This window comes from Geotrypetes seraphini, chromosome 16 (assembly GCF_902459505.1).
Source record: "Geotrypetes seraphini chromosome 16, aGeoSer1.1, whole genome shotgun sequence".
NCBI classification, from domain to species: domain Eukaryota; kingdom Metazoa; phylum Chordata; class Amphibia; order Gymnophiona; family Dermophiidae; genus Geotrypetes; species Geotrypetes seraphini.
Window position 1 is genome coordinate 50,306,067 of NC_047099.1, and position 27,981 is coordinate 50,334,047.

General features: G+C 46.3%; 1 protein-coding gene across 3 annotated transcripts; it reads right to left on the reverse strand.

The window, feature by feature from the left end:
• Positions 1 to 671: 671 nt before the first annotated feature.
• On the reverse strand, positions 672 to 27,919 carry GMIP (GEM interacting protein). 3 transcript variants are annotated; one of them, XM_033925234.1, is made up of 23 exons: positions 26,810 to 27,919; positions 24,444 to 24,587; positions 15,442 to 15,535; positions 14,944 to 15,010; positions 13,516 to 13,579; positions 13,246 to 13,371; positions 12,478 to 12,542; positions 11,642 to 11,752; positions 11,019 to 11,099; positions 10,249 to 10,437; positions 9,801 to 9,938; positions 7,712 to 7,902; positions 6,381 to 6,508; positions 6,065 to 6,163; positions 5,443 to 5,538; positions 5,160 to 5,320; positions 4,456 to 4,644; positions 4,150 to 4,287; positions 3,730 to 3,935; positions 3,354 to 3,627; positions 2,459 to 2,579; positions 812 to 1,232; positions 672 to 766 (listed from the first exon to the last, which is right to left on the reverse strand). In XM_033925234.1, exons 1-22 carry the CDS (start codon positions 27,048 to 27,050, stop codon positions 829 to 831), a joined length of 3,327 nt encoding a protein of 1,108 aa, XP_033781125.1. In that variant the 5' UTR covers positions 27,051 to 27,919; the 3' UTR covers positions 672 to 766; positions 812 to 828. The 3 variants fall into 3 exon arrangements, with proteins under 3 accessions (XP_033781125.1, XP_033781127.1, XP_033781128.1); XM_033925236.1 differs by lacking the exons at positions 24,444 to 24,587; positions 26,810 to 27,919 and adding an exon at positions 21,089 to 21,339; XM_033925237.1 differs by lacking the exons at positions 24,444 to 24,587; positions 26,810 to 27,919 and adding an exon at positions 18,771 to 18,813.
• Between the last annotated feature and the right edge of the window lie 62 nt (positions 27,920 to 27,981).

Genomic DNA, 27,981 nt, shown 5'->3' on the forward strand with positions numbered 1-27,981 from the left:
AAAGAAGACAGCCAAAATGCAGAGAGCACAAAGGTTGAATATACCAGAGGAGAATCCAGGAAATTACAAGCATTGGGCGAGTATTTTTCATTTTCCTCACATCCCTGGCCAGCTTCACATGCAACTCTGCCCCTCCCAAGTAAACACGACACGGTTAAGCCTGGACCCCCAGTCCAGGCCTTTCTTTTGTACTGAATATTTTTTATGGCGTTTTATTGAAGAATACTGACATGTGGGACATTTTTTTGAACAATAAAAAATACACATATAGCTCAATAAAGTACAGTAATAGTCATGAAACCATTTTCTTTATCATGTGTTCATCTCTCAGGCTTATCCTGACACTTTCAGTGTCTGGGGTCAGGTAGGTAGGGTTTAAGTGGTCAGTGGAGTAGAGGCATAGGAGACTGTATCTGATGCAGCAATGGGTCAGTGAAGAGTAAATGATTTATTTTGGGGAGAGAGTACATTCTTCGCAGGTGGCTTATAAGGACGTTTTTCTCAAATTGATGGAGGAATCCGCCATCATTGTCTCATTATATCGTATGTTGGAGATCACACTTGCCAATGTCTCTCTGAGTGATATTCGGAGCATCTCATCCACCCCCCCTCCCCACTGAAACTAGGTTTGCCCATGAGTTTGCGTTCCCATGGTGGGAAGGTATTTTTCCACTCCCAGTAGCTTTAACAAAAGTCCATTTCTTCCTGGGAACATCTCGTCTGTCCACATCAAAAATGGCCGATTCATCCTCAAGCCGTGAGCCACCAAATGAATCTTTCAGGTGCCAGGGCTTCCCCCCTCCCACCCCACCTCTTTGGTCTCTGGGTTTAAAGGTCTGTCGACATCTCCCTGGGGTTCGGCTTGGTTGTGTGTTCCCCGATACTAGAGGCCACCGGGAGACTGTCCGAGGCTTGGAACCTTGAGACAATGCGGGCCGTTTCCTGGGTGATTTGGAAAGTCTTCTGTTTCCCACGGCAGCGCCTTAGGGTGCCATTCTCCGGGGAGGAACTGCGGCTGCTGCCGGTGCTCTTTAGGCTGGGGCTCCTCTCCGGGACGTCAGGAGTGATACCAGGGGGCGATGACGCGAGGGCAGTGGCCTTTGTCCTGGGATGTTTGACGGGCTGGCGGCTGAAGTGGTCTCGCGGTTGACTTACCAGGCATGTGTCGTCTGGATCCTGTCCATCCAGCAGTGGCTCCTCGAACTCCTCGATGCTTGATTGTTCGTGTGACTCTGGAGAAAAAAACACTTTCAAATTCAGACTCGCTTGTTAGACATCTCTAAGTATTAGCATAGCACAGGGTTCATAACAGCTTTCCCCGACCCTCTGATCAAGCAAGCGTTTGATTAATTGACTGGTTAGTGGTATTTATTTGGTTTGTTTCAAGTTTCAAGTTTATTCGTTATTTGATTGATTGCCTATCACAGTTACTAAGCGATGTACATAAACTATAAACATAAGGTAAACAATAACAAGAATATATAAAAAATATAAAAATCTTTTAAAAATAGACCGATTACAACAGGAAACACTAGGATAGAAGGGAACAAAATACATTTTATGATAGGTAAGGAAGAACAAAGGGAAAGGGAAAACAAAATAGTTTATTGGGAGTATAATACACAATTGAACAAAATGAACGGCAGTTATAAAGAGCAATTGGCATTTCAATTAGATATTGAAAGCGTCTTTAAAAAGAAAGCTCCCCCAGAAACTTGTAATTTTACTTTGAATAAGTGATTAATCAAATCCATAATAAACTTGAAACTTGAACAAGGTTAACACTGCTTGTTGCAGGTTTCCGAGTCTCACTGCGTCTTGTCAGGTAGAAACTGACGCATCAGCCACCATGCTGTGTGGCTTTCTTCAGGAAACGCTGAGAGAACATATAACACAGCTCCACGGGGGGGGGAACATTTTCTCAATTTTATGGAAAAAGAAACCAACTGACTCCCACAACAAATTCAAATTTCAGACTTTACCGCCATAATTCAAATTGGTGGACTGCCCTGTTCCCAATCAGGTCAGTGAACCCATTATTTACAACGTCAAACTGCAGAGCATACCCTGAAGAAAGCCACAGGATGGAGGCTGAAACGTCTGTTTCTACCTGACAAGACGCAGCAAGACACGGAAACCTGCAACAAGCACAATGCCAGCTGCAGAAACCCTGAGAGAAAAGGTTAACACTGTTACTTCAGAGGGTAAGTTGCACCTGAAGCCCCAGCTGTGTTCTTGTCCCTTGCACATAACATCACTAGACTGTCTTTTGGTGTGTTAGTTCATAAGGTCACAGTTATTCAGGGTGAACATGGCATTCTGTACTGTACCAGCATAAACCTCCCTGCCCAGTGGTGGGGAGGGTGTCAGAGGGAGAAGAAGTGCATGGAGGAAAAAAGAAGAGGGCAGTGAGGAAGAGGTGGGGCAGTGACAAAGGGATGAGCCAACTACCATTTACCTAAGGAGTCACCGTCCATGGAGCTCCGCTCTCCCTTAGGATTCAGCCCTGTGATAGCTTCACAGGACGAAGATTTGTTGAGCACGTCACCCTCAGTGGAATCCAGTTTTACTGAAAAACCCTGCAGGAAGACAGTGAAAGGAAGATGATAAAGAAAGCATTTATCATTGAAAAGGATTAGGTCCCAATTCCTGCCCCATACTTTCTCTGTCTCTGTCATTTGAAAGTCAGATGCATCTGGGGACATATTGTAGAGGCAAGAAATGATCTCCAAACATGTCCAAGTTTATTGTCAGCTTCACATCTCTTTTATATTATTCTACATGAATCAGTGTTGTCAGCATGTGACGTAAACACAAACCATATATGGACACAGGTCACATGAAACTTTAAAGACATCAGCATTTTTTCTATCTGGAGACTGGAGTCCAAAAGGTCAGAAAAAGCCTTGACCAGCAAAGCCTCTTAACTAAAGCTGTTTGCAAATACGGCTTACAAAAACAATTGAAGTCACTCACAACAAGATAAGAACATATCTTTTCAAACATAAATGTCCTTGTACTATTTTCAAAGAAGGAAAGACAAACAGGGTCTGGTTTTCTTACAGCTTCAAAACATTCTATGGAAAACTACCAAGATACTGATACGTGTCCCTTCAATCATGTGCTTACCCCAAAGAGACTGTCTGGATGCACAACTTGGCCTCGGTCCTATGAAAGAGAGCTGGGGGTTGATCCAGGTTAGGCTTTCATCTCCCCCATGAAAGAACCCAGCTAGAGAAATAGGGTAAATAACTTTATGCCCCAATAACCTAGTGCCTCTAGTTAGCGCACATGGGATATGGATAAGTGTAGGAGAGAGATAAAATCGACAGTCCTTCCACGCCTCAGCATACCTCCGAATGTTGGTTGGGGTCCCCGGCTGTGCCCATGCCGTCCTCGACTGAAGGGTTCTCACAGCCACATAGCAAGGAGGACGGAAGATCATCCATGCCAAACACCCGCTCATAGTGCGTGATCAGGAATTCCACGATCTGGGCCTGGTACCCAGAGTCGATGAGACATGTTAGTGACGCATCGTTGCCCCAAGATGGGCGGACCAGTGTAGGCCCAAAGATTATCCCCAAGTTGTTAGGGTTCATTTTATTTTCCATGTACTTCCCTGCGACTCTGTGGAGAGAGATTATAAATATTAAGCGTATAAGAGGGGGGTTGCGGGACTGGGAGGCTCCGACTCTGAATGCCCTCTTTGCCCCCTCACTCCTACCCTACCTGTACAAATGGGCAATGATATGCCGTATCGTGTTGTAATTGCTGGCGGGGAGTTTGCAGAGAATGTTTTGCATGCCTTGCACTGAACTGCTTACACTCTCTTTCCTTTCCGGGTCATCTGGTGTATCTTCCCCTGACCTCTGCAAGTCCTTTGCGAACATTATCAGCTCGTGGTAGAGCAGAGATGACACCACTGATTCGGGAAGCTGAGACAGAGAGGTCACATGTTATAATATTCTACAACCTCAGTAGAAAGAGTGACATCTCATTATAAGGCACCCCTTCCCCCCTCACGTCAGCCATTAGAGATTGCTAGGATATACCAAGGGCAACATGACCAGTAGAGTTTTACTCACCTATTCCATGTTGATTGATCTCCACCCACCCTACCCCAGCTCAGCTCATTCCAGCCCACCTCACCTGTTTCAGGAACAGTTTCAAGACAGTGGTAATATCGTGAGGGGATGTCTCCGACAGCTCCACCAGGTCCCTCCCGTTCTCAAATGCCTGGCAGAGTTTTTCAACACGTGCCTTTGCACCGCTGATCCGATAGATGCCCTGCCAAGGGAAGGGGGAGGTGGTGAGGGAGAGCCAGCCAATTAAGAACCCCTTTCCTTTCCTCTCTTCCTCTAAAGGATGTGCATCACCTTCACTTCCGCCCTACCCCTTTACCCCCACCGATGATTAAAGAGTCACGTTTGTACACACAGACACAGCGTCCCTCACCTGCACCCCGAGGGCCCGGCTCTCGATCTCTGCCGTACACTTGGCGACCAGGAAGGGCACCTGCTCTGGGAAGTCACGGGACACCTGACTGAAGTCAACTCCGAAGACGGGCACCCGGCCCGGAAGCTTGCGATGGCCGCACACCACCAAGACACCTTCCAGACATTTTTTGTGACATGTGAAATAACACTGGAATAAATGTTATAATTGATATACAGTCAATCAAAGTGGAAAGTTGGTGAAGCGGAAGGGTTACCCAGTTCGCAGGGGGATGGGCTAGGATGGACATGATTTTCATCATATGTGCAGTCAGGATGGTTAAAACCAGTACTGGCGTAGCTCATCCATGACAGCTTAGAATCAACTGGTCACCCAGAAAGGTGGGAAAAATATTCTGTGCTGCAAAGATTCAAAATTTTAAAGGAAATAACACCAAGTTTCCCATGGCAAATGTACTTCAGGAGCTTATGCAGTTCTGTGATGTCAGATGGATGTTGAACTACGTTTCCCATGATGCTACACAAACATGGCATCAAATATATTGGACAGACCACAGACATCACCCTCAGAGGCCCCTTGAGGTGCTTACTGCCTTGCCCAGGAAGAGGGAAGGGGTGAGAGGGGTAGTTACTGCCTCAGTAAGCTAAATTTTGTTAACTTTGAAGGAGGAGGGAAGATTTTTAAGAGAAAATTTTACATTTTACCTCCTCGCACTCAGTCCCAGAGACCATGAAGGCATCACATTCCTGACACCTGGCGGGGCCACGCAGTTTGCGCAGACGGTGGGTCTGCGCGGCCCGGGAGAGCAAGACATTCCGGAAGGGGCTCACACTCAGGCCATTCTCTGAAGTTGCATCGCTTAAGTCTGATCGGGATTGGACAGAAAAAACGGGGGAGAAAAGAAGACCAAAACATTTTAATTTTGTTGTTTTGCTATATCCCTTTTCCAAGGTGGGATCAACCACTCCATTCCTCTTCCCTCCTCACCATTTTCATAGCTCTGGGTGGCATCTTTTTCATCCACATCGTCAGAGGAGACAGTACCTGTGGATGAGGCCTTGGGTAGCTTCCTGGGTGGGAGGCCTGGGGAAAAAAAAATATGGAAATGTGTTTAGAGATTTTAGAATCTTGGCATGGAGGGTGGGGTAAGGAGAGAAGCAAAGTGGGGAACGGTGGCTTGGATACCTTGGATTTTGCATTTGGTGAAGAGGGAGAAGCCACTCAACAGCCACTCTTGCTAATCTCATTGGCCAAGACTACATCACTGTTCCTGTGCATCGCTACATCATGCTTTTAAATGCCAAGATCTGAACCTCTATTGGGGGCAGCCATCTTGTTTTCTACAGATGTCATGGATAATGTCTACCAAGCCTAACACTGCTTTGAACTCGGTATCAATTTTCAACACTGCTCTTGAAATGAAGGGAAGAAGCAGTTGCTGGCAGGTCATATGTTGATATGAAACAATAGGCCTGTGGTTCATGACATCACCAGGAAACAAAATGGCTGCCCCCAATATGTGGCTTGCTAAGCTTCACATCCACACAGACTGTGGCCTGTACAATCCATATATGTTTGATTATTCCTGTAGGAGGGGAGTGTAGTATACCTGGGCTGGAGGTGGGGGAGTCCAGAGATCGGGATTCGCTGCTCCCCCCCAGGCTCTCGGTGTCGCTGTAGGAGGGCTTTGCCCCTGTACCTCGTCCACCTATGTTGGGAGGGAGAAACCAAAGATGTTAATAGTGGTGGGTGACTTCCTGTAAAATGGTGTTGCCCTCAGTTGAGAACCAGGGGAAGAGAAGGAGGTGGTGGGTGACTTATATTGTAATGGGGGGGGGTTTCTCATGGGGAGGGGAGATGGAGAAGATAAGGAGCTGGGTGATTCTTCCTGTATTACCCCCTGATGAGGAGGGGCAGATGCTCACTTTGCTCGCTGGCGCTGGCTGGAAGTGATTTTCCTGCCCCTGCTTCCTCGGGGCTACAGAGATCAGAAGGAGAGGAGGCGATGCGGGGAAGGTGAACCAGGTGTTTCTTTCTACCAGTAGGAGGTGACCTGTGCATGAGAAAAGCAGGGACGTAAGAACATAATAGCTATACTGAGTCAGACCGATGAGCCCAGTGTCCTGTTTCCACAGTGGTCAATCTAGGTCACTAAGTACCTGCAGAAACCGAAATACAGTAGTAGTAACATTGCAGAATCTCAAAGAATAAGTGAGATTCCAGAAAGAGTAGCAATATTCCATTTGGAATCCCCAAATAGTAGCAAAGTTCCATGTTATCAATCCCAGGGCAAGCAAGCAGACGATGGACTTTTCCTCCAGGAACTTGTCCAAACCTTTCTTAAAACCAGCTACGCTATCCACTCTTACCACAACCTCTGGCAATGCGTTCCAGAGCTTAACTATTCTCTGAGTGAAAAAATATTTCCTCCTATTGCTTTTAAAAGTATTTCCCTGTAACTTCATTGAGTGTCCCCTAGTCTTTGTAATTTTTGATGGAGTGAAAAATTGATCCACTTGTACCCGTTCTACTCCACTCTGGATTTTGTAGACTTCCATCCTGTCTCCCCTCAGCCGTCTCTTTTCCAAGCTGAAGAGCCCTAACCTTTTTAGTCTTTCCTCATACGAGAGGAGTTCCATCCCCTTTACCATCTTGGTCACTCTTCTTTGAACGTTTTCTAGCACCACTATATTTTGTTTGAGATAAGGTGAAGTCGCACCATGGAGCGATACAGAGGAAAATATTCCTGGTCTTATTCACCTTCTCTTTCCTAATAATTCCTAGCATCCCGTTTGATTTTTTTGGACTAGGCAAGGATTAGTGTAGGGCTATGTACAACATCTATGAAGCTCTCGGCACTCCCTGACTTGCCCGTGAAGTGCTCCAGGCCTCTTTGTGCAACCTCCTCAGGGGTAGATGCTCTGCCAGCACTTATTCCGTGAGGGACACAAGAAAGATAAATGTTTGCAATATAGATTTTTTTTTTTTTTAAAAAGGGATAAAGAAAACCCACATGAAAATCAGAAATTGCAAAAATTAAAAGTGGGATAAAGTGCTGTATCTGGATGCAAACTTTATTATAAAAATACTGTCCAATGATGCTATGAGCAGATGTGAAATGTTTACATCTGGGTAACCTGAGGCACAGGGACACAGAGTAACCGTCCTAAGGGGCTGAATTTGAACAGACATCCCAGTACACTTCCTGGCTATAGCCGCTAACCCCTCTCCTGATATCTGTTTGAATAAGGTTTACCTTTGCCCAGAAGGAACAAACTCTTTGAACTCGTAGACCTCCAGGAGCAGCTCCTTCTTGGGCAACTTCTGGATGAATTCTACGTACTTCTCCCCCACCTCGTAGGGCTGACAGCTCTCCATCAAGTTCTGATAGGCAGCGGGCAGGAGCTCAAAGTGCTGGTACTGTAACTTGAAGTAGCTGAAGGTCACCTTCACAGAACCATAAAGAGAGAGAGCAAAGGGTGGATCAGGCAAGGGCATGGGGGTGATTCTTAGCTTTTACCTGGGGGGGGGGAGGGAAGGTGAAAACAAGAAGACTGAAGCCAGGATTGGCCGTCCTCGATAAATTAATCTAGGCTGCTGACTGCAGTGTCCTCAACCCCAACGTTCCCTCTTTGGCACCTGGGAATATTGCATATGGTTTCTGTCATCATTCTCTGATCATCTCCAAAATTGACTACTGCAACTCACTTTTTTAAAATATTTTACAAAAGGAAAAAAAAAGGTTACAAATTATTCAGAATACGGCAATTAAATTAATACATAAAGCAAAAAAATTTGATCATGTTACACCTTTAATGATTGATTCACATTGGCTTCCGATTAGCCATCGAATCACATTTAAAATACTTCTTCTAGTTTTCAAAGCCCTAACTTATAAGGAACCGCAGTTCATTACACGGATGCTCATTCCATACAACGCAGCTAGAACGCTTCGATCATCCTCCAATAATTTATTAACAGTTCCATCTTTGAAAATAATCGGAACCAGAAGACAGGATATGTTTTCGGTCACAGCACCTCTTCTAAGGAACTCCATTCCTCAATTTATTAGAAATGATAAAGACCTTCTCTCTTTTAAAAAATCCCTAAAAACTTATCTCTTCAAAGATGCTTTTAATCTATGATTTTCTTAACCAAAATTTCCTGTTAACTTGCTATTTTAAAGTCCTATTTCCCTTATGTTATTTTCCTTTATTTGTTCCTTAACTCGTGAAAAGAAATTGTAACTTCTCCCTTTTTTCCTCCCTATTCGTGTATTGTCTTTTTTCTTTTTTTTCTCTCTTTAGTTTGTCTTTTAATTTTATTATTGTATTACTTGTTATATTTTAAATTTGTATTGTACATCGCTTAGGAAATTAAATAGGCGATTTATCAAGAATTAATAAAACTTGAACTTGAAACTTGAATAACATTTTATTCAATTTTAACTCGATAAAGTTCTTGCCCTATGACCATGTATACGTGCGTCACGCCATCACAACCGAGCCGATGGCTCTTCTGTCTCTCTGACGCTGCGAGGTCTTGCCATACATGTACACACGGTATACGCACGTCACGTCATTACGGCTGAGCCGTTGTCTCCGCGCGCTCTCTCTCTCTGATGCTGCAGGAGTGTAGTGACTGTTCTGTAGTATTTTGTATTAATGTTTTTGGGCTGTGGAACGAATCGTCTGAGTTTCCACAATTTCTTAGGGGGAAATTCGCTTCGATATACGAGTGCTTTGGATTACAAAATTCCGGAACGAACGATGCTCGCACACCAAGTTACTGTATTTCAAACAGTGCTGTAAACAGCTCAGTGTTTACAGTGTTTACTTTTTAGGGAAAAAGTGAAGTTTTCAGTATAATGTGGGGGGTTACAACCCCCCAAACCCCACACAATGCCGGCGCAATCTCTGTTAAATAAAGTGGGGGGGGGCTCCCCCCCATATCCCCTGTTGGAGCCCTTTAAAATACTGTTTTTCTTCGGCGCGCTTCCGCCTTGCGCTCAGTTGTCTGCGCTGGGTTGTCGTCATGCCCTTTTGACCTGTCACCTTGTCAAACAATAATTTATGAAAGAATTTGCAACAAAGATATGAATTTGCTGTATTTTAAGGAGTTTTTTGGCCTATGATTACTTTAAGGTTGGAATATACAGCATTGCTGAATGTTTATCATTGATTTACGTGAAGTCTTTTTCTCCTTTTTAAGCTAACTCCACTGTTGTTGGCTTAATAATTATTACTAAGTTGCCCCTACCCATGTGGCGGGAGTGGGGTGGGGGGAGGAGTCCTGTCCTCAGCAGAGGGTCCTGACTACGCTGGCTCAGGCCAGAAATCTCTCACCTCCTTCAGCACCTGGTCCCCCTGGTAGATGAGTTTCCGGATGTGGGACACAGTCCTTTCTCGCACTTTCTCCAGATCCTGTCGGTGGCGGTTGGCGTCGCCGACACACGCCCGGTAGGCAACCTCCGCATCCTTGGCCTAAAAGTGAAAGGGAGAGGGGGCACAGGGCATGAGCAGGGACGGGGAGGGAAGTTACTAATCTTTGTTTACAAGACACGGGTGGGGGGGGCCTCGATGCCCTGGAGACTCCAAGGAAAACACTAAGCACATCTGCAGGTGACCACTCCCACACATTTCCCCAGTAAGGACCTGGCTTAAATCTTACGGGGCCGTGTGAGCAGCCACCCCTGGGGTGCATGGCTTGGTAGCGATAAATTAGGCCTGTGAATATTTGATCTTGAAATATCGCCTTGTTACCTTGCTCTTCCTTAACTCTCCTCCCCCTTACCTTCACCAGTGCATCGTCGCGGCTCCGCCGGCGTCTCTCCAGATGCTTGCTGGCGCTGCCTGGGTTGGAACCGGCCACGGCCTGGAGCTCCTCTTCTGCCCTGGCACTGAGTACCTTTGCCTTTTCAGCCTCCTCGCAGCGCTGCAGGTACTGCACCCGAACCTTGCGCAGCAGCGCCAGGGAATCATTCTAGAACAAGAACGGGGAGACAGCGTGATTCGGTTTCAAAGGTCCTGTCGTTCGGAAGACACCCTTAGGGCTGGTGTAACCACCGGAACAGGCGAGGCTCTGGCCAGGGGCCCTGGTGGCTAAGACACCAAAATACCCAGTCTCTGACCTTAGCTGGTCTACAGGTTAAGATCTTCCTCCCCACCAGTCCAGTCTCTTCCCTTTTCTCTTCCCTCTCCCCATGCATCTGACACTGTTCCCTCACCTCTCTCACTCTCACCCCATCTCGGAAACTTTTTGTTGGTTGCCGGTGACAGCAGCAGCATGACAGGCTGTCTTTGACCAGCCCACGAGAGGGAGAGATGCTGAACCCCACGAGGGGCTACGGAGGAAGGAGGGGGTTACCAGAAGTGATTGAGGGGTGCCTCAGGATTATAAGCTCTTGGAGCAGGTACATATTATATCTGAATAGTTATCAACAAGGTACAGCTGCATTTACGCCCTACAGTCTCCTAAAAACAATATGTATTATACATACACAGTCATCAGTGTCTTTATTTTAGCCCTATTTTAAAAACTCAAATTTTTTTTTTTTTTTTTACCATTCTCTTCTGCTCCCTCTGCCACTGTTCTCGGAACTCCTTCCTCCACTTCTCTATCTCATTCCGCTTTGCGGCCAGGGGCTGCAGAGTCAGACAAAAGAGGAAAAAGTACAGTAAGGAAAAAAAGCAGTGGGAAAGCGCCAGTGCCTGATGGAAGCCTTGGCTAATAAACACAAGCGGCGCGGCAAGGCTTCCACTGGCTGAACTCCAGCTCACAATGGATGGGGCTGAGTTGACAATAGCTTCATGACCTCGGGGCGAGTCACTTTCCATGTGCCTCAGTGCTAATCCCCGGCTCTGTTTTGTCACTTGATCTCCTTGTGCCTCAGTTCTGTTAATCCCTGGCTCTATCACTGATTTCAAGGTGAATCATTTCATCTTCTAGGGTTTTGGTTCTAATTCATATATCTGCCCTTAAACTCCTTGGGGGAGGGCGGGGGGGGGGGGGGGAGGTGATGGAATCCCTCCTGCAGCTCCAATGCCAGAAATGAGCCACCCCCGAGGTGGCTGCATGGAGGATTCTGAGCTATTCTGCAGCAAATGACCACAGTGACCCAGGAGATGCTTTTCAAATCCCCTTGGAGTTACCGCCAATTAGGCAAGGCCATGGCAGCCACCCATACCTGGTAGAATTTCCTTGCGTTCAGAAGCGCTGCTGTGTCAGTGGTCGAGGTGGCGATTTTCACGTCTTTCTCCATAACCATGGTGTAAATGTACTGGAGGGGCATACAGTCCTAGAAGATAGACGGGGAAACTCTTCAGTCTGGCTGAGCGTACATCAAAAACCACCTAGCAGAAGGACAGATTGTCTGCTGGTTCAAGAAGCAAGCAGGGGATCCTCAGAGCAGGATAAAGATGGCACTACGCTAACCACAGCACACAGGAAAAAAAGGGGGGGGCAGAAACCAGGACTGAACGCCAAACCTGAAACCTGATCCCTTAATGTTCATGAAATCAGTCAAAATGTCATTCTTGTTTTAAGATGAATCATTTCGCCACACACAGCACCCCTAACAGGGAAACAGACACGCCAGCGTGTGTTCGGACGGTCCTAGTTTTACTTCTCACCATGCCACACACCCCAGGGAATGCTGGGACGTGTAGTTCAGTGGTCTCCCTGTAAGTCCTTAGATATAATGGGTGGGGGTAAAGCCAGGACTGGGCTTGCCTCCACCTGCTGACCCGGGGCTGTGTTGTCATTATTGATTATATTCCTTGAACCTAATGGAAAATTTTCAAAATCTGTACATTATTCTGCCTTATTGAGGTCACACTACACTGTTTGACGTCACAGCACTGCTTACTGGCATCAGCCAATGGGAAAGTGAGTTTTGTGCAGCCGAGCCAAGCTTTAACCCTTAGCACTGGCCCTCACCAGCGAGCTGTCTCCTGCTTCGGATAACGGCTCTGATCAATCTTCAGGAAGCAAAGGATTATGGAATTCTTAGCTTGATTTTACCTGCTGGTTGATTGCCCACTTGCCCGACTCGGCAATCTTGGTGAGATTTCTGGCAAACTCACTTTCTGTAGAGAGGAAAGAGAGGGTTAGGACTTCGTGGGGCACAAAGGCAGAGAGAAGAGGCACTACAGCTCCAATATCCCATATGAGCCTACAGAAAGACACCCTACAAATACAAAACCACACAAGGAGGTTATCACACACCCTACAGATATGATACTGTACACAGAGGTCATCATACACCAGTGTCCCGCAAAGTTTTGTCGAGCTGCGGCACATTAAACCTAGTGGCCGTGGCTCGAGGTATCTGGAAGTGCGCAGATGTTGATGCGATGATATATGAAAGTTATCACACATCCTACAGACACAGTGCAGTTCAAGGAGGGTATCACACCTTACAGATACAATATACCTTATATCAGGGGTAGGGAACTCCGGTCCTCAAGAGCCGTATTCCAGTCGGGTTTTTCATGAGATCTATTTGCATGCACTGCTTTCAATGCACATTCATTGGGGAAATCCTGAAAACCCGACTGGAATACATCTCTCGAGGACCGGAGTTCCCTACCCCTGTCTTATATAGATGTTATCAGACACCTTGAAGATATGATACTGAATATGGAGGTTATCACACACCCTACAGATTATCATACACCCTACAGATACAGTGCAGTTCATGGAAGATATCACACACCTCACAGATACAATACCTTATATATAGATGTTATTTATCAAAGATATCGTATAGGCAGGAGAAGTGGTACATACCGTAACTTAGGCGTTTATCCATCCAGTTCAGTAGTTCTTTGGCATATTTGCACCACTTTTTTGCATAATCCAGAGCAAAGTCCACCCCACCCTCACACTTTATCAGGATGTCATCCACTTCTTCCACTGCCCAAAAAAAAAACAAACGAGAAAGAATTTCACTGGGAATCAGATCTTGCAGCAGCACCACCTTTGCAGTGCGAGTCTTGGAAGCGCAGCACTGTGGTGGCAACATTTCCCTATCCGCATCTTCAGAATATAATACATTACCAGCGGTGGCACTCAAAGCCTTTCCTTCGCAACTGCTGTGGAATTCGCCCAAAGGTTCATCAGACTGGGGAAAGGAGAAGAAGCGAGGGTTCAGAATATGCCATTATACCTCACAGTCCTAGAAGCAGGTTGGCACATGGCCTATAGCAGATTCTGGTGCCTGTGCCTTTAAATAAGGCAGGGCTACTAAATGATGGAATGGTCGTTCTCTCTGCGATAGGCTCCTTCTGAGCACATGGGCGGCTCCCGATGGATTACGGGACCCTTTCTATTGCCCCCGCCACCCCCCTGCCAGGAAAGCAAGGCATGCTGTTGATGCTTTTTTTTTTTTTTCTTGCCTGTAAAACCCATCAATGCTTCCACCCTTAGCACTCCACGACATACAGGCTAACTAATGGGCAGACTGGGTGGACCGTTCGGGTCTTTATCTGCCGTCATTTGCACCCAGACCAAAGTACTTCCCTCGGCACTCCACGACATCCAGGCTAAAGCACCTCCCTGAGTCCTTATCAGCTTTCCTACCCACCTGTATTGTGAACTATGGCGTCACCTCCAGAAGAGCTGAACCAACTCTCCCAGCTCCCTAACCCCCAGCGACACCCTGGTAGAGAGTGGACATTTAGCAGAGGTACAGATCTTTTCAAGCAACTGAACTGTTGAGTTTTGCTTCTTCTGTTTTGAGATCCACATTACAAAAGTTTTGCCTAGGAATTGAGAATCCATTCTGGCATTTATGCAGTAAGGTGGGGAGGACCGCCCCAGCACCTCTCCTTTCTCCACGTACCTCTTCAAATCTTTGGTAACCGCCAGCAGCATCTCGTGCCAGCCTCATCCCTCCCTCCGATGTCACTTCCTGTTCTCAGGGACCAGGAAATTATATCAGAGGGAACGATGAGGCTGGCTTGAGTAGCGGGTAACAGATGCTGCTCATGGCTGATGAAGTTTTGAAGAGGTGAAGGGGGAAGGCAACGTTGGTGGGGGTGCATGGCGTGGCGATGCCGGGCGCAGACTTCCCTCTCTACGCCACTGCATTCCGGTGACAATCTTTGCTTGCAGTACAGGGGGTTTAGTTTGTCTGATGATCCTCAGGGAGACATCAATACAGAGACATGATTTACCATGATAAGATGTAATAAACACACCTGTTAACTTTCTCCCTCTATCTCTCCCCATGCAACACTCTCTTATAGCTGTAAGAAGATTTAATTGAATAGTTATTTATCTCTGCAAGGCGGAAGTGCTTCCACACCTCCAGCTTACCCCTTGCAGCTGAAAAGTGTAGTTACTTACCTGTAACGTAGGTTCTCCGTGGACAGCACAGCAACTCACAAGGAGAAAACACACAAAGGACAACTTCCCAGGGAGGTCAACAGCCTGTCCCCTGAAAGATAGATTCACCCTGCAGTGCTGACGGCATGGGTAACTTACCAGTAGCTCTTCCGCTGTGTTCCCCGAGATGGTATTACCAATGTCACCCACGAGCATTTCAACAGTCCTGCGGGACGAAGAAAGAGAGGGAGTCACACTAAGAAAAAAAGAGATGTGATTCTACCTGGTTAGTAAATAACACAAGTGAGGGTTGATCTGATATCTTTCATGCATAGAGGATCGAAAAGAGCTTTAGAACAAAGAGGTATAGCGTGATCTCTGGGTCACATAGTCCAGCTGCACATATCTGGCCCCCCCAGGATGTAGAGGAAAAAAAAGGGCCATATGCACTTAAGAATAGTGGATTCTATCACCGACACTGATCAGTGTGTTTCTCATGGTGTCTGTTTTGTAGAACAGAAAAGTGGGTTATAATTACTTTGGTTTATTAAATAGGGAGTGCATACACAGCTATAAGATTTTCCATCATATCTGAACATGTGTTTTTCTCTCTGAGAGAGGCAGAAGCCATAGACAGGAGTTGATTTTTGTACTCACTCATTGCCTAAGCTGATCTCCAAGGCGTCGAGACCGCGGAATATCTCGCTGTAGCGTTTCTTGTTCTCTGAAGTTGCCCCCTGGTTGCTGAGACCTGCCGAAACAATGATTACAGACAGAGAGCATTAGATTGTGCGCTATCAAAGCATATTATTCCAGATGAGAATAAAGTTTACAGATTGGCATTCTCTTTGGATTGATGTGTACAGTGATAATATACAAAGAGTGGTTAGTATGAGGGATCAGTGTGAATAGTGATAATATACAGAGTGATCAGTGTAAGGGATCAGTGTGAACAGTGATAATATACAGAGTGATCAGTGTGAACAGTGATAATATACAGAGTGATCAGTGTAAGGGATCAGTGTGAATAGTGATAATATACAGTGGTCCGTGTAAGGGATCTGTGTGAATAGTGATAATATACAGAGTGATCAGTTTGAGGGATCAGTGCGAACAGTGATAATATACAGAGTGGTCAGTGTAAGGGATCAGTGTGAACAGTGATAATATACAGAGTGATCAGTGTAAGGGATCAGTGCGAACAGTGATAATATACAGAGTGCTCAGTGTAAAGGATTGGTGTGAACAGTGATAATATACAGAGTGATCAGTGTGAACAGTGATAATATGCAGAGTGATCAGTGTAAGGGATCAGTGTGAACAGTGATAATATACAGAGTGGTCAGTGTAAGGGATCAGTGTGAACAGTGATAATATCCAGAATGATCAGTTTGAGGGATCAGTGTGAATAGTGATAATATAGAGTGATCAGTGTAAGGAATCAGTGTGAACAGTGATAATATACAGAGTGATCAGTGTGAACAGTGATAATATGCAGAGTGATCAGTGTAAGGGATCAGTGTGAACAGTGATAATATACAGAGGGATCAGTGTGAGGGATCAGTGTGAATAGTGATAATATAGAGTGATCAGTGTAAGGGATCAGTGTGAACAGTGATAATATACAGAGTGATCAGTGTGAACAGTGATAATATGCAGAGTGATCAGTGTGAGGGATCAGTGTGAACAGTGATAATATACAGAGTGATCAGTGTGAACAGTGATAATATGCAGAGTGATCAGTGTGAGGGATCAGTGTGAACAGTGATAATATACAGAGTGGTCAGTGTAAGGGATCAGTGTGAACAGTGATAATATTTACAGAGTGGTCAGAATAAGGGGTCAGTGGGTATAGTCATGGTATTTATACAGTCAGTATACTGGGACCAGTGACAATCATTGCAGAGTTATTATTTTATAGAGATTAGTGGATATGGTAATTATATTTACAGAGCCGTCAGGGTTCAGAGGATGGTGAATGCAGAGGTTTTTTGTCAGAGCAGCTGGTGTACATGACTTGTCATCTGTTAAAGGGGACCTGAAGAGAAGATGCCAGCATGACTTCCCCCCCCCCCCCCCCCAGCAATGTCAAAGGCATTAGATACAAAGCAATAATATTAGACATGGGAGGCTTTCTTGCCTCAGCTCCCAGGAAACAGGATGTGGTGATGTGACACAAAGGAATGGTTGCTTCAGCCACAGAGAGGAGTGGATTTACAATCAAACACTGTCTTTTTGGATAAAACTCAGAATATAGGTGCTGAGATGGAATCTCCCTTAGCGAGCTTGATTCGAAGTAACCCTCGCATGAAATTAACGTGAAAAGGAGTTTCTTTACGGAACTGGATTGCCACTTCTCCAGGGACGACCCAGTCCTGGTTTTTATGCCCACTGCATGCAGGGAAATGTAGTTCTACCAGCTCCATGCATACAGCTAGGACGGAGGAAGTGAACGTAAGCATAGCCATACTGGCTCAGACTGATGGTCCATCTAGCCCAGTTTCCTGTTTCCAACGGTGGCCAATCCAGGTGACAAGTACCTGGCAGAAAGGCGAGATCTTCCTCTCCAGGCTGAGCTGAGGGAATGGCAACCCTACAGCTCACTAACTGCTCCTCAGCCCCTGAACGTACAAATGTTAGAAGCAGAAAAACTTCCTCACAGGAACACAAAGTTAAGCATGTGGTTACACAGTATAATGACAGCGATCGCTTAATTTCAGTGGCTGCAGATAAGGCAATGAATAGTGACAGGAGGGTATACGATATGCTACCAGGGAACAGACATTAGTCTCAGAGCTGACTATAAGCCATAGGCTGATGATAGCCTGGTTTGAGAAGTATCTCTCCCTCAAATTCCTAATTCATGGCACGTGATAGGACCCCGTCCTCTGATATTACAGTGCTGTGTACACCAGCAGGGCTTTATAAATAATGAGCTCTGCACTGATTGTACAGTGCTGTGTACACCAATGGCGCTTTATAATAATTATTACTCCGTGACTGTGCAGTGGAGATTTATAATCATCACTGCTATGAGACTGTACAGTGCTGTGTACACTGAAGGAGCTTTGAAATAATAATCACTGCTCTGTGATTGTACAGTGCTGTGTACTCTGACGGGACTTTGCTCCACCAATGTGTAACAGTAATGTCAGCGAAGAACAGACAATGGAGGGTGAATCTGGCACTGAGATACCCAGGTCCCCCCTCCCCATTGCCGGCCACTGCTACAAACCGTTTACCTGCTGGCATCTGAAACTAGACACGCTGGGCTGGGTGGCCTCCGCAGAGGTGACCACAGCACCGAGGCCACGTTCTCCCACGGAAGGGCACAAAAGAAGCCTTAAAGGTACAGGCCTCTCATCATTTAAGGCTCTGTTACTCAAACTGAGCTCTTATTTCCATGTCTTCTTGGCTTTTTTCCCCCCCTTTTAAAAATCTCTCTAAATCTAGTTTATCTGTACAGCCGCTGTTTTCCTCTTATCCACCCTGATCCCCGTGTTGTATCTGTGCCCACAACATCCACTGCCATGTACATGACCTGGTTCACACCCACTGCTACAAGCTGGCCCATAATCCTCCTCCAAGTACCCAGAATGCAATATGGTATCTAGGCCCAGGCTGCAGCACAAATGCACCGAGCCAACCACAATCCAACGGTGGATATTACATACATAACATAACATAACATTTGTATACCACATTACCCTTCAGATCTACGCGGTTTAACAAAAGTAAAAATACTGCTACAACAGAGAATGAAATTCATTTCAATCTTTGAAAAATTTCCCAAATAAATAAGTCTAATAGTTTCCTAAAATGTTGATATGATGTAGATGTAAAAAATAATTGACCCAAGTAGCTGCAATTAACAAAATAAGAGGACTGAGTAATGGCGTAATAAGGGGGGGGGGGGGTGGTCTGCCCCAGGGCCTGTCCCCCCAAATGCCATGCTCACGTCCTCCCTTTCCCGCCATGCCATGTACCTCCTTAAATCTTCGTCAGCGCGAGCAGCTACTCTGGCCTGCTGCTCACGCCGGCCTGGCTCCACTTCCGGGTCGCAGGGTCAGGAAGTGACATCAGAGGGAAAGCCAATGAAGGTGCGATGCAGAAGTCCAGAGACGTTGCTCGCGCTGGCAAAAAGATTTAAAGAGGTACGGGGTGGGAAGGGAGGGCGCTGGTGGGGCGTGGAAGGAGTGGAGGGGGGGTGCCACCTACCCTCGCTACACCACTAGGACCGAGCAATTCACAGCGAAATACAAATCATCAGTTTTCCAAAAATTTAACAAGCCGTCGATAGTTTCCTGAAATGCAAATAAGAATCTGAATGATCTAATAATTGGCGAAAGTCAACCTCCAACCAGCTGCTTCAAATGAAAGGAAACGGTGGAAATATCTCTTAAACAAGCAGCCTTTCACAAGATGGAAGTGCGAATAAAGTTGCGATACGCAACGAACGTCTAGATTTTTTAAAAGTAAAATGGTCAGCAAAGGTAATTAGGTGCCAAACCGTGCGAGACCTTATAATAATAATAACTTTATTCTTTTATACCGCCATTACCATCTAAACTTTAAAAAATACTCTGACCTCAGTTTTAAGAACATAAGACTAGCCTTCCTGGGTCAGACCAATGGTCCACCAAGCCCAGTAGCCCGTTCTCACGGTGGCCAATCCAGGTCCCTAGTACCTGGCCAAAACCCAAAGAGTAGCAACATTCCATGCTATCGATCCAGGCCAAGCAGTGGGTTCCCCAGTGTCTTTCTCAATAACAGACTATGGACTTTTCCTCCAGGAACTTGAACATAAGAATAGCCTTACTGGGTCAGCCCATTGGTCCACCAAGCCCAGTAGCCCGTTCTCACGGTGGCCAATCCAGGTCCCTAGTACCTGGCCAAAGCCCAAGAAGTAGCAACATTCCAGGGCAAGGAGTGGCTTCCCCCACGTCTTTCTCAATAATAGACTATGGACTTTTCCTCCAGGAACTTGAACATAAGAATAGCCTTACTGGGTCAGCCCATTGGTCCACCAAGCCCAGTAGCCCGTTCTCACGGTGGCCAATCCAGGTCCCTAGTACCTGGCCAAAGCCCAAGAAGTAGCAACATTCCAGGGCAAGGAGTGGCTTCCCCCACGTCTTTCTCAATAATAGACTATGGACTTTTCCTCCAGGAACTTGTCCAAATCTTTCTTAAGCAGCTTACACGGTAAACATAAATAGTAAAAGATTATCTACCCACCCCTCCAAACTTTTCTAACTGATATTAAAACAAGCACGTGGCTAATAAGACTTGAATAAAACAGACTGTCAAAATCTGAAACATCGCTACCTAGTAAAAGGCTTTCACAAACAAATATGTTTTGAGTTACTTCTTAAAAGGCATCTTGCTTTACATAGCCTCAAATATCCCGCCACATAAATGGCTAACTTGCGGTAATAAGGTGTCACGTGGTCTGACCTTTTTAAGATTAAAAATTAAACACCCCCCTCCCCTTTTACGAAGCCAAGTTAGGCTTTTTTACCGCCGGTATGAGCGTCGGAGCGCTTACCGCTGGGGCCGGCGATAAAAAAGCCTAACACGGTTTTATAAAAGGGGCGGGGGTAAACTAATTACCGTATTTTGTATTATACATAATCTGCAAAGATTATTTTGCTAACCAGAAAGATAGATAATATTGCAGTAGTCTAAAATACTTAAAACATGTCGCTGTTTCGTTCCATGTTCATCCCTGGGATGTATTAAAGAATCTAGTGGTCCCAGAATTCACACTCTTAATCCCAGAGTGCGTACAGACTCAGGCAAACTGATTTTCTCCTTTGCTGAATGTGTCTATTTTTATGTCATTCTTATGTGTGGGTTAGGGTTTCCTGTTTAATTATTGGAGCTCTTTTCAACTAAATATAATGTGTTTTTATTGTAAACCGCCCTGATCCAATGAGGCTGGACAGTAGATAAAGCTTCTGAAATGAACATAAGCATATTGCGCCATCGGTGATCCCAGGGTGGAGATTCACAACACTTCACTGGGCTTCCACAGAACATTTATCTAATTGTGTCAGTGAAGCCCAGCCAGGTGATGGCATAAATCTAATATCTCAGATCTCGGTGGGCTCTCCCTCATAACTGCTGCTCCGGGAGAGGGCCAGATTTGGGGGGGGTTTCCATCAAAAGCAGTGCCGTGTGATGTCAGGACGCCCTTTTCCATCATGGCCTCACCGGTTCAGAAATTGAGCCCTGAGAGATGGAAAACGAGCAGGTCGGAGACAACTGAGACAGAGACAGACTGACAGACACTTATGCCACCTACCACCTGTTTCGGGGTCGTCCATGCTGAGATCCCACCCACCCCTACCACTGGGTCCCTCCAAGCCAATGGCCTTCAAGGACAGGAGGTGGCAAGGGGAGCGCAGTCCAAGATCCTGTTGACTTCGTTCATGCCAGCAGCCCACAACCCACCCCCACCCGGCCTCTGCATTGCCAGGAGGGTGCAGGTCTGAGGCCTTCGCTGCAGAAACCCACAAGAGTAGCTGTAGACACAGTTGCCTGTCAACTTCCTGTTAAAAAAAGAAAGTTCCTCAACAGGAAACATCTCGTTTTTACATAAAGTGCCGCCTTCAGACCTGCCTCCACTGCTGGTAGGGGAGGGAGACCTGGGTTCAGTCCATGAGACCGATTCCTGATCTTCTGGCTTGCCGAGGCTGGCAATGCTTCAGAGGCCATCATGATTAGCTATGTCCCTATTGAACAGGTCTTTCATATGGACTATGTCCAAGAAAGGCAGTATAAAAACATAGCATAACATTATCCATGTCCCTCATTTACCAGCCCTCAGTCTCCATGTCCCTATTAAACAGGTCTCTTTGTTATCCATGTCCCCATTAACCAGCTGTCATATCCACATCCCTATTAAACAGATCTTTCCATTATTCAGGTCCCCATTAACCAGCCCTCAAATCCACTTCTCTATTAAGTAGGTCTTCTTGTTATCTAGTCTTCATTAACCAGCCCTTGTATCCACGTCCCTATTAAACAGGTCTGTAATATCCAAGTCCCTATTAAACAGGTCTCTCCGTTATTTATGTCCCCATTAACCAGTCCTCATATCCACATCTCTATTAAGTAGGTCTCCTTGTTATCCAGTCTCCATCAACCAGCCCTTGTATCCATGTCCCTATTAAACAGGTCTCCTCATTAAGCAGTCTTCCTTGATATCAATGACCAGGCCTCTCTGTTATCCTTCCTTGCCCTTATTACACAGCCAGTTCTTATAAACTAGTCTCCAGCTAGTGTGCAGTTTTTCCATCCCGTTGGAAAAATAGGTTTTGGCAAAATTATTTGTATAACCTGTTTTTTTTTTTAATGCCAAACTTTTCAAACCATCCTCGTATGTCCCCATTATGCAGCCCTCTGGGTTATTATCTCTTTCCCCGTTAAACAAATGCGCTTCCCTTAAATAACCCTCGTTACACAATCCTCTATCGTGTGCCTCCTCATTATCCAAGCACCTGCTTACAGGTGTCCTTAATAAGAAGGTGATGACACATATCAGATGTGAGGATGGGCTGGGGAGGGCTTCGACAGCTGAAATGATTTAGATGGGCTTTGACGGACACTCATGTAAATGGAACCTAAGCACACTACCGAGCAGAGCTCTGGGTTTCTGGCCCAGAAATATCTAAGAAAAAGGACCATTTAAATAAAATCATTTAATATATATAGAGCGTGCATGGTTGGGCAGACTGGATGAACCATTCGGGTTTTTTATCTGCCATCATTTATTATGTGATATCAGATATATCCCTGGACCCCAAAATTGCCCTTAATACAAAGATGCAAACAGCTGGTAAAAATCTCTGACATATCACTTGTGTGTTTTTGAATGTGGTGCGACGTCCAGTTGTGGGGGTACCACAGCTTGAGGCTGAAACCCAGAAGCTGGTATTCATGCCCCGGGGGCAGGGTAGGATGAACACACCAGGAAAGGGACACAGTGGAAATTCTCCAAATCAGAGGTCTCGGGTGGGGAATCGCTTTGCCATCAGGTCGCCACGGGGAAGTGCCAGCCTGTTACACGATGCCAATGGGACATTTGGCAGCCCTCGACGTGAAAAGAGGAACTTCCCCAGGCTCATGGTAACAAGAAAACACGGACTTCCTATTCTCTCCCCCCTCCCCCCATCCCCTCTGAATTTTTCTATCTCCCTGTCCCCAATTCTCTTTTGATCTGCCCCCCCCCTCTCCCCGATCTCTCTTTCTACCCAATCTTTCACAATCTCTCTCTGGACAGTTGAACTTGGACTGTGCAGAAGGGTTGAGTGTCTCTGTGACATCAGCAGACAGCAGGAACCGTGCCAACTCTCTCTGTAAACGAGCCGATTGTTCCCTATAACCCATCTTGCCAGGAGTCAGCAGACACCATGTTTTTCTGTAGCAGTTTGTAACGTCATTGTGCGGCCTGGATGTCTCTGAGACACAGGCTGTCAGAAAACCGCAGGAACTTTGTTGAAGGGCTGAGTGTCTCAGTGACATGCCCTGCCCTGATTTGACAGGGACTCATTAGAAGGGCTGAGCGAGGTTTTCCTGACGGACTGAATGTTTCTGTGGGCCACAGAGTGGTGAGGCCTGCGTCTTCTGCACTCATGTGACAGCACCCTCACCACAAGCAAAACGCAATTGGTATATTCTGCCTCGTGTTCCTCCTACACAGCTGAATCGTCCCTGTGAAAACAGCTCCTGGCTCTGGCCTTTCTTTCACTGCCAACGTAAACACACCAGCTCCAGGACAGACTAGGAGCTTTTTGAGGCCCATTCGCTTAGAAGGATGGAGCTGAACCTCTCTCTCTTCTGCTGAGGTCCTTATGTCTCACCTCGTACAGTTTTAAGATGGCAACACTCAGGAGGTACCACTTAAAAACCCACATGGATAACCCACAGAGGAGACAGGGCACAAGAGAGACCCTCAAACACTTCAGGAGCTACACTGACAAACAAAACAAGCACTGGTTCTAGGAGGAAAGAAGCAAAAAGGGTGGTAGAGAAGGAGCGTACACTGCACTAATAACACTGAAAAGAGCTGAATCACCACAGGGGCACAAACTGCACTGATAATGAAAACAGCTGAATCACCACAGGAGCACAAACTGCACTGATAACACTGAAAAGAGATGAACTACAACATAAGCGCACACTGCACTGATAACACCGAGAAGAGGTTAATTTAGCAAAAGATCGCACACTGCACTGATAAGTGAAAAGGACAGACCACAGGAGCACAAACTGCACTGATAACAATGAAAAGAGCTGAACTACCAAATAAGCGCACACTGCACCGATAACACTGAAAAGAGGCTAATTTAGCAAAATATCACACACTGCACTGATAAGCGAAACGGACAGACACCACAGGAGCACACACTGCACTGATAAGACTGAAAAGAGCTGGACTACCATATAAAAGTACACTGCACCGATAACACTGAGAAGAGGCTAATTTAGCAAAATATCACACACTGCACTGATAAGCGAAACGGACAGACACCACAGGAGCACACACTGCACTGATAAGACTGAAAATATTCCTCTCCCTCACCTCTCTGGCCTATGACTTTGATAATATCACACAGTTGGGTGGTGGGGGGAGGAAGTTGGGTGTTGGACTTTACCATTAACGCTTGTGGTAAGTGAGGTTGTGTCGGCCAGGATGTGAGTTGATTTCAGAGTGGGACATTTACTCAGAAGAAGGTAGATGGCCTGGATTAACTTGGTTAGTTCCTCTTCTATCTGGCCCTTGGATGGGGACCCGGTTCCTGGCAAAGAGATAATAAGAAACGGTTATAGCTACAGTCCTGAAGACCTTGAAAAGCAAAAAAAAAAAAAATCACTTCTGGTGGGTATGATATTGCTGGACTCTCAGGGAAAGAGCTGATCTGGAAACATAAACCAATCACTCAAATTTTGGATAAAGCCCAGCTGCGGAGCACTGCTGTACCTCACCTTGACACCTAGAGAGCCCCCCAGACTTCAGAGGTCTTTAGGCCTAACCAGCTCAGTAACTGATATTTACTGAATTCCAGAATATGGACCAGCTGGGAGGAGAATTCAGGAAAAGGCGGTGATTGCATGCATAGGAGGGCAAAGGGTGAGAAAAGATGGATGGGGGTGAGCAGACAGAGAGATGGAGGGGAAAGGGCCAAGGATGAGAGTGGACCAGTAGAAAGAGGAGAGGTGGGCTGGAGGGTGAAAGTGTGCAGAGATGGTACCATTAGGGGAGAACAGGGAGAGGAATTCCTGGGATGAGGGATCGGGAAATGTAGTGCAGAGGAGACGAGAGAGATGCTAGAGCAGGCTTGCCCAACGTAAGGCCCTCCAGACGCTTGTTTCTTGTCCTCGGAAGCCTGCTCGCCTACCATGACTCAGATCTCTGTACGTTTGAGCCGAGCAGTGCCGGAAGATTGGATTGGTCTTGTGATCTTCGAGTCTCATGAGACCAACTTGAACTATGCAGCTTAGACTTGCAAAAAGCCCCAGTCATGGTGGGAAAGCAGAAAGCTTACAAATAAAAAAACAAAAAACACTTGTATAAAAAGTCTTATAAACTTGATGTCTTTATATTGAAAGGATCCCGTTGATGAGCCGACACGGTCCGTGTTTTGGCCCCCAGATGGAGGCCTCCCTCAGGGGTATCTTTAATGGTCCACTAGGTGTCACTCCAGTGCTGGGAATACAAATTGTAAGAAAATGTTTAGAAAGACTCAAAACAACAGGGTACACAATGGTCTCCCGCCAAGGAGGACATCAAGTTTATAGGACTTTTTATACATGTGCTTTTTTAATTTTAAGCTTATAGAAATAAAAGATTGTTTGTCTCAAAGTTGACGCGTTTTATCTATCCCACTCACCATTTCTTGTTCTTTTTTGTTTGACTTCACGTGGGGTTTCTGTTCCCTTTCCTTGTTTTGTATTTGGGAAAGCAGAAAGCCCATTGTTCTGCAAATGAAGCCAGATGAGGGGAAAGAGACTAAGAGGATACATGAGAGTATAAGAACATAAGAAACACCTTCACCGGATCAGACCTAGGTCCATCTAGTCCAGCACAAGTAGGTGAGAGAGAGAGACTGGCTGGGAGGGGATGACACACTCTTGTATTTTGCTACTATCGGACGGAGCATATGGCCAAATACAATGGTGCATGTTTTGGCCCTTCGAATGTTCTAAAATGTGGGCCCTCCTGGTAGAAAAAGGTTGGACAAGCCTGGGCAAGAGGAAGATCTGATAGCTGCGTGGGATAACCGAAGAAAGGAAGAGGTTGATGGCTGCGGATGAACTGGTGGGATGCAGGAATTAGAAGGTGCAACGGGTCACAGAGGAGATGATGGAGGGAGATGATGGAGGAGATGATGGAGGGAAAGACTGTGAAGGTCCAACAACTGCTGTGTCTTATACCAGTGGTTCCCAGTAGGGGGGAAGGGGGAGGAACTCCCAGCCAGTCAGGTTTTCAGATATCCACAATGAATATTCACGAGAGAGGTGGAGGAGGTGAATGCAAATCTCTCACCTGAATATTAATTATGGATATCCTGAAAACCTGACTAACTGAGGGTTCCCCTAAGGCAGGTTTGGGAACCATGGTCCTACATATAACTCTGATTTGTCTGTCCTGAAGAGGTTTTCTAGGATTTGAACCTGTAGCCTCTGCCGTCCAATTGGGATGTTACTGTGAGTGAAAAGGAGTGTCCCTCAAACTGAGTTAGTGGGAGATCCCATTCAATTTCAACCAAGGTACAGAGAGAGGAATGCATAGACGGATGATGGTGGGAGGGGGAAGGAAGGGCGGGGTGAGGGACAGCGTCACCGAGTGGGGCAGCTATACAAGGAATGTTTGGAATGGTGCCAGCTGGGATTTCTTTATGGCCAAATGAATGCAGCTTGTCAAGCTCAGTGTACCGCCCTGCACAGGGATTCATTTGGGAAGATTCTTGGGATGCTGTTTGGACAATCTAGTCATGGAAATAGCATTTAAGAGACCTACCTTGGCCCTGGAAGAGGCCACGGAAGCTGTAAAGCTTCTCATCGATGCTCCTTAGGCAACCTGTCACCTGCAGCAGCTCCTTCGGACGGAGGTTCGCCTGACCTCTCGGGTGGCCAGCGCAAGCTGGGTCCTGGACCGATGCCCACAGAGCAGTGAGCAACCCCGTGTTAGGCCCATGAGCCTCAGCTGGGTAGCCCTGGTCCATGCTAAGAAAGCCTCCCTGTGTCCCTGAACTGTTCATGCTAAGGTAAGACTGATATAACGACCATAAACCCCAAGAAGTCAGAAGGATGCTGGACTCTTGCTTCGGCCTGACCCTCTAGGAACCGTACTGACCGGGGGGGAAACTAGATCTCCGTCTGGCTCCAATTCTCTTTAATTTGAAATAATCCAGAGATGTGAGTGCGCACGCGTGAAAACCGTCTTCAGATTGTGGCATTTTCTAAGAACGAAATGTTGGGCCGCTCTCGGAAATCCCCTATGTGGCTGATAAAGGAAAATGGAGGACCAATTCCATCACTCAAACACTTCCGTGAGTTTTGATGAGTCATCAAGCGGTCAAGGGTTCTACTATCTTCCAAGGGGCTCCTTCCCAGTCTCCAACTGGACTCTTCCAATAGAAGCAGCGACCCCACCGACCCAGAGGGAAACAGCATAGAGAGACAATTTTAAAGGTCGATGCATTGACCTGGAAAATCCGACCTTCGGCCAAGACCACAAAGGTTTTGCGCCAACTCTTGCAGCAGTGGAAGCCAAAGATGCTCTTGCCACAGCGTCCCACATCAGCAGGGTGGCAGTGAGCCCTGGGCATACATAGAACCAACCCTATTCCTCTCCCAGATGTTTTCTGTCAGCCTTCCAATTCCAGATGAGTGAGGAGTCCGGAAAAGTCTGACGTTTGCCAGATCATTTTAGCCGCCCCATGTGGGTCTTCACCTTTTATACATCAGCATGTCTTCCCTTACAGCCCATGGTAGACAAGTCAGAGCCAAAGCCCTTTGGTCACTGGCTGTTATGCGTCTTGTCTGTCTTTCTAGGTGAAACTCAGATTCTCAGGAAGTCCTGAATCGCAAAGGAGATGTTGATTTTCCACATTCCCGGCCAGAGGTGATGAAACTGCTCAACCTCCTTGCTACCTGACACCATGAATCAGATCCTCCCTCTTCCTTTTC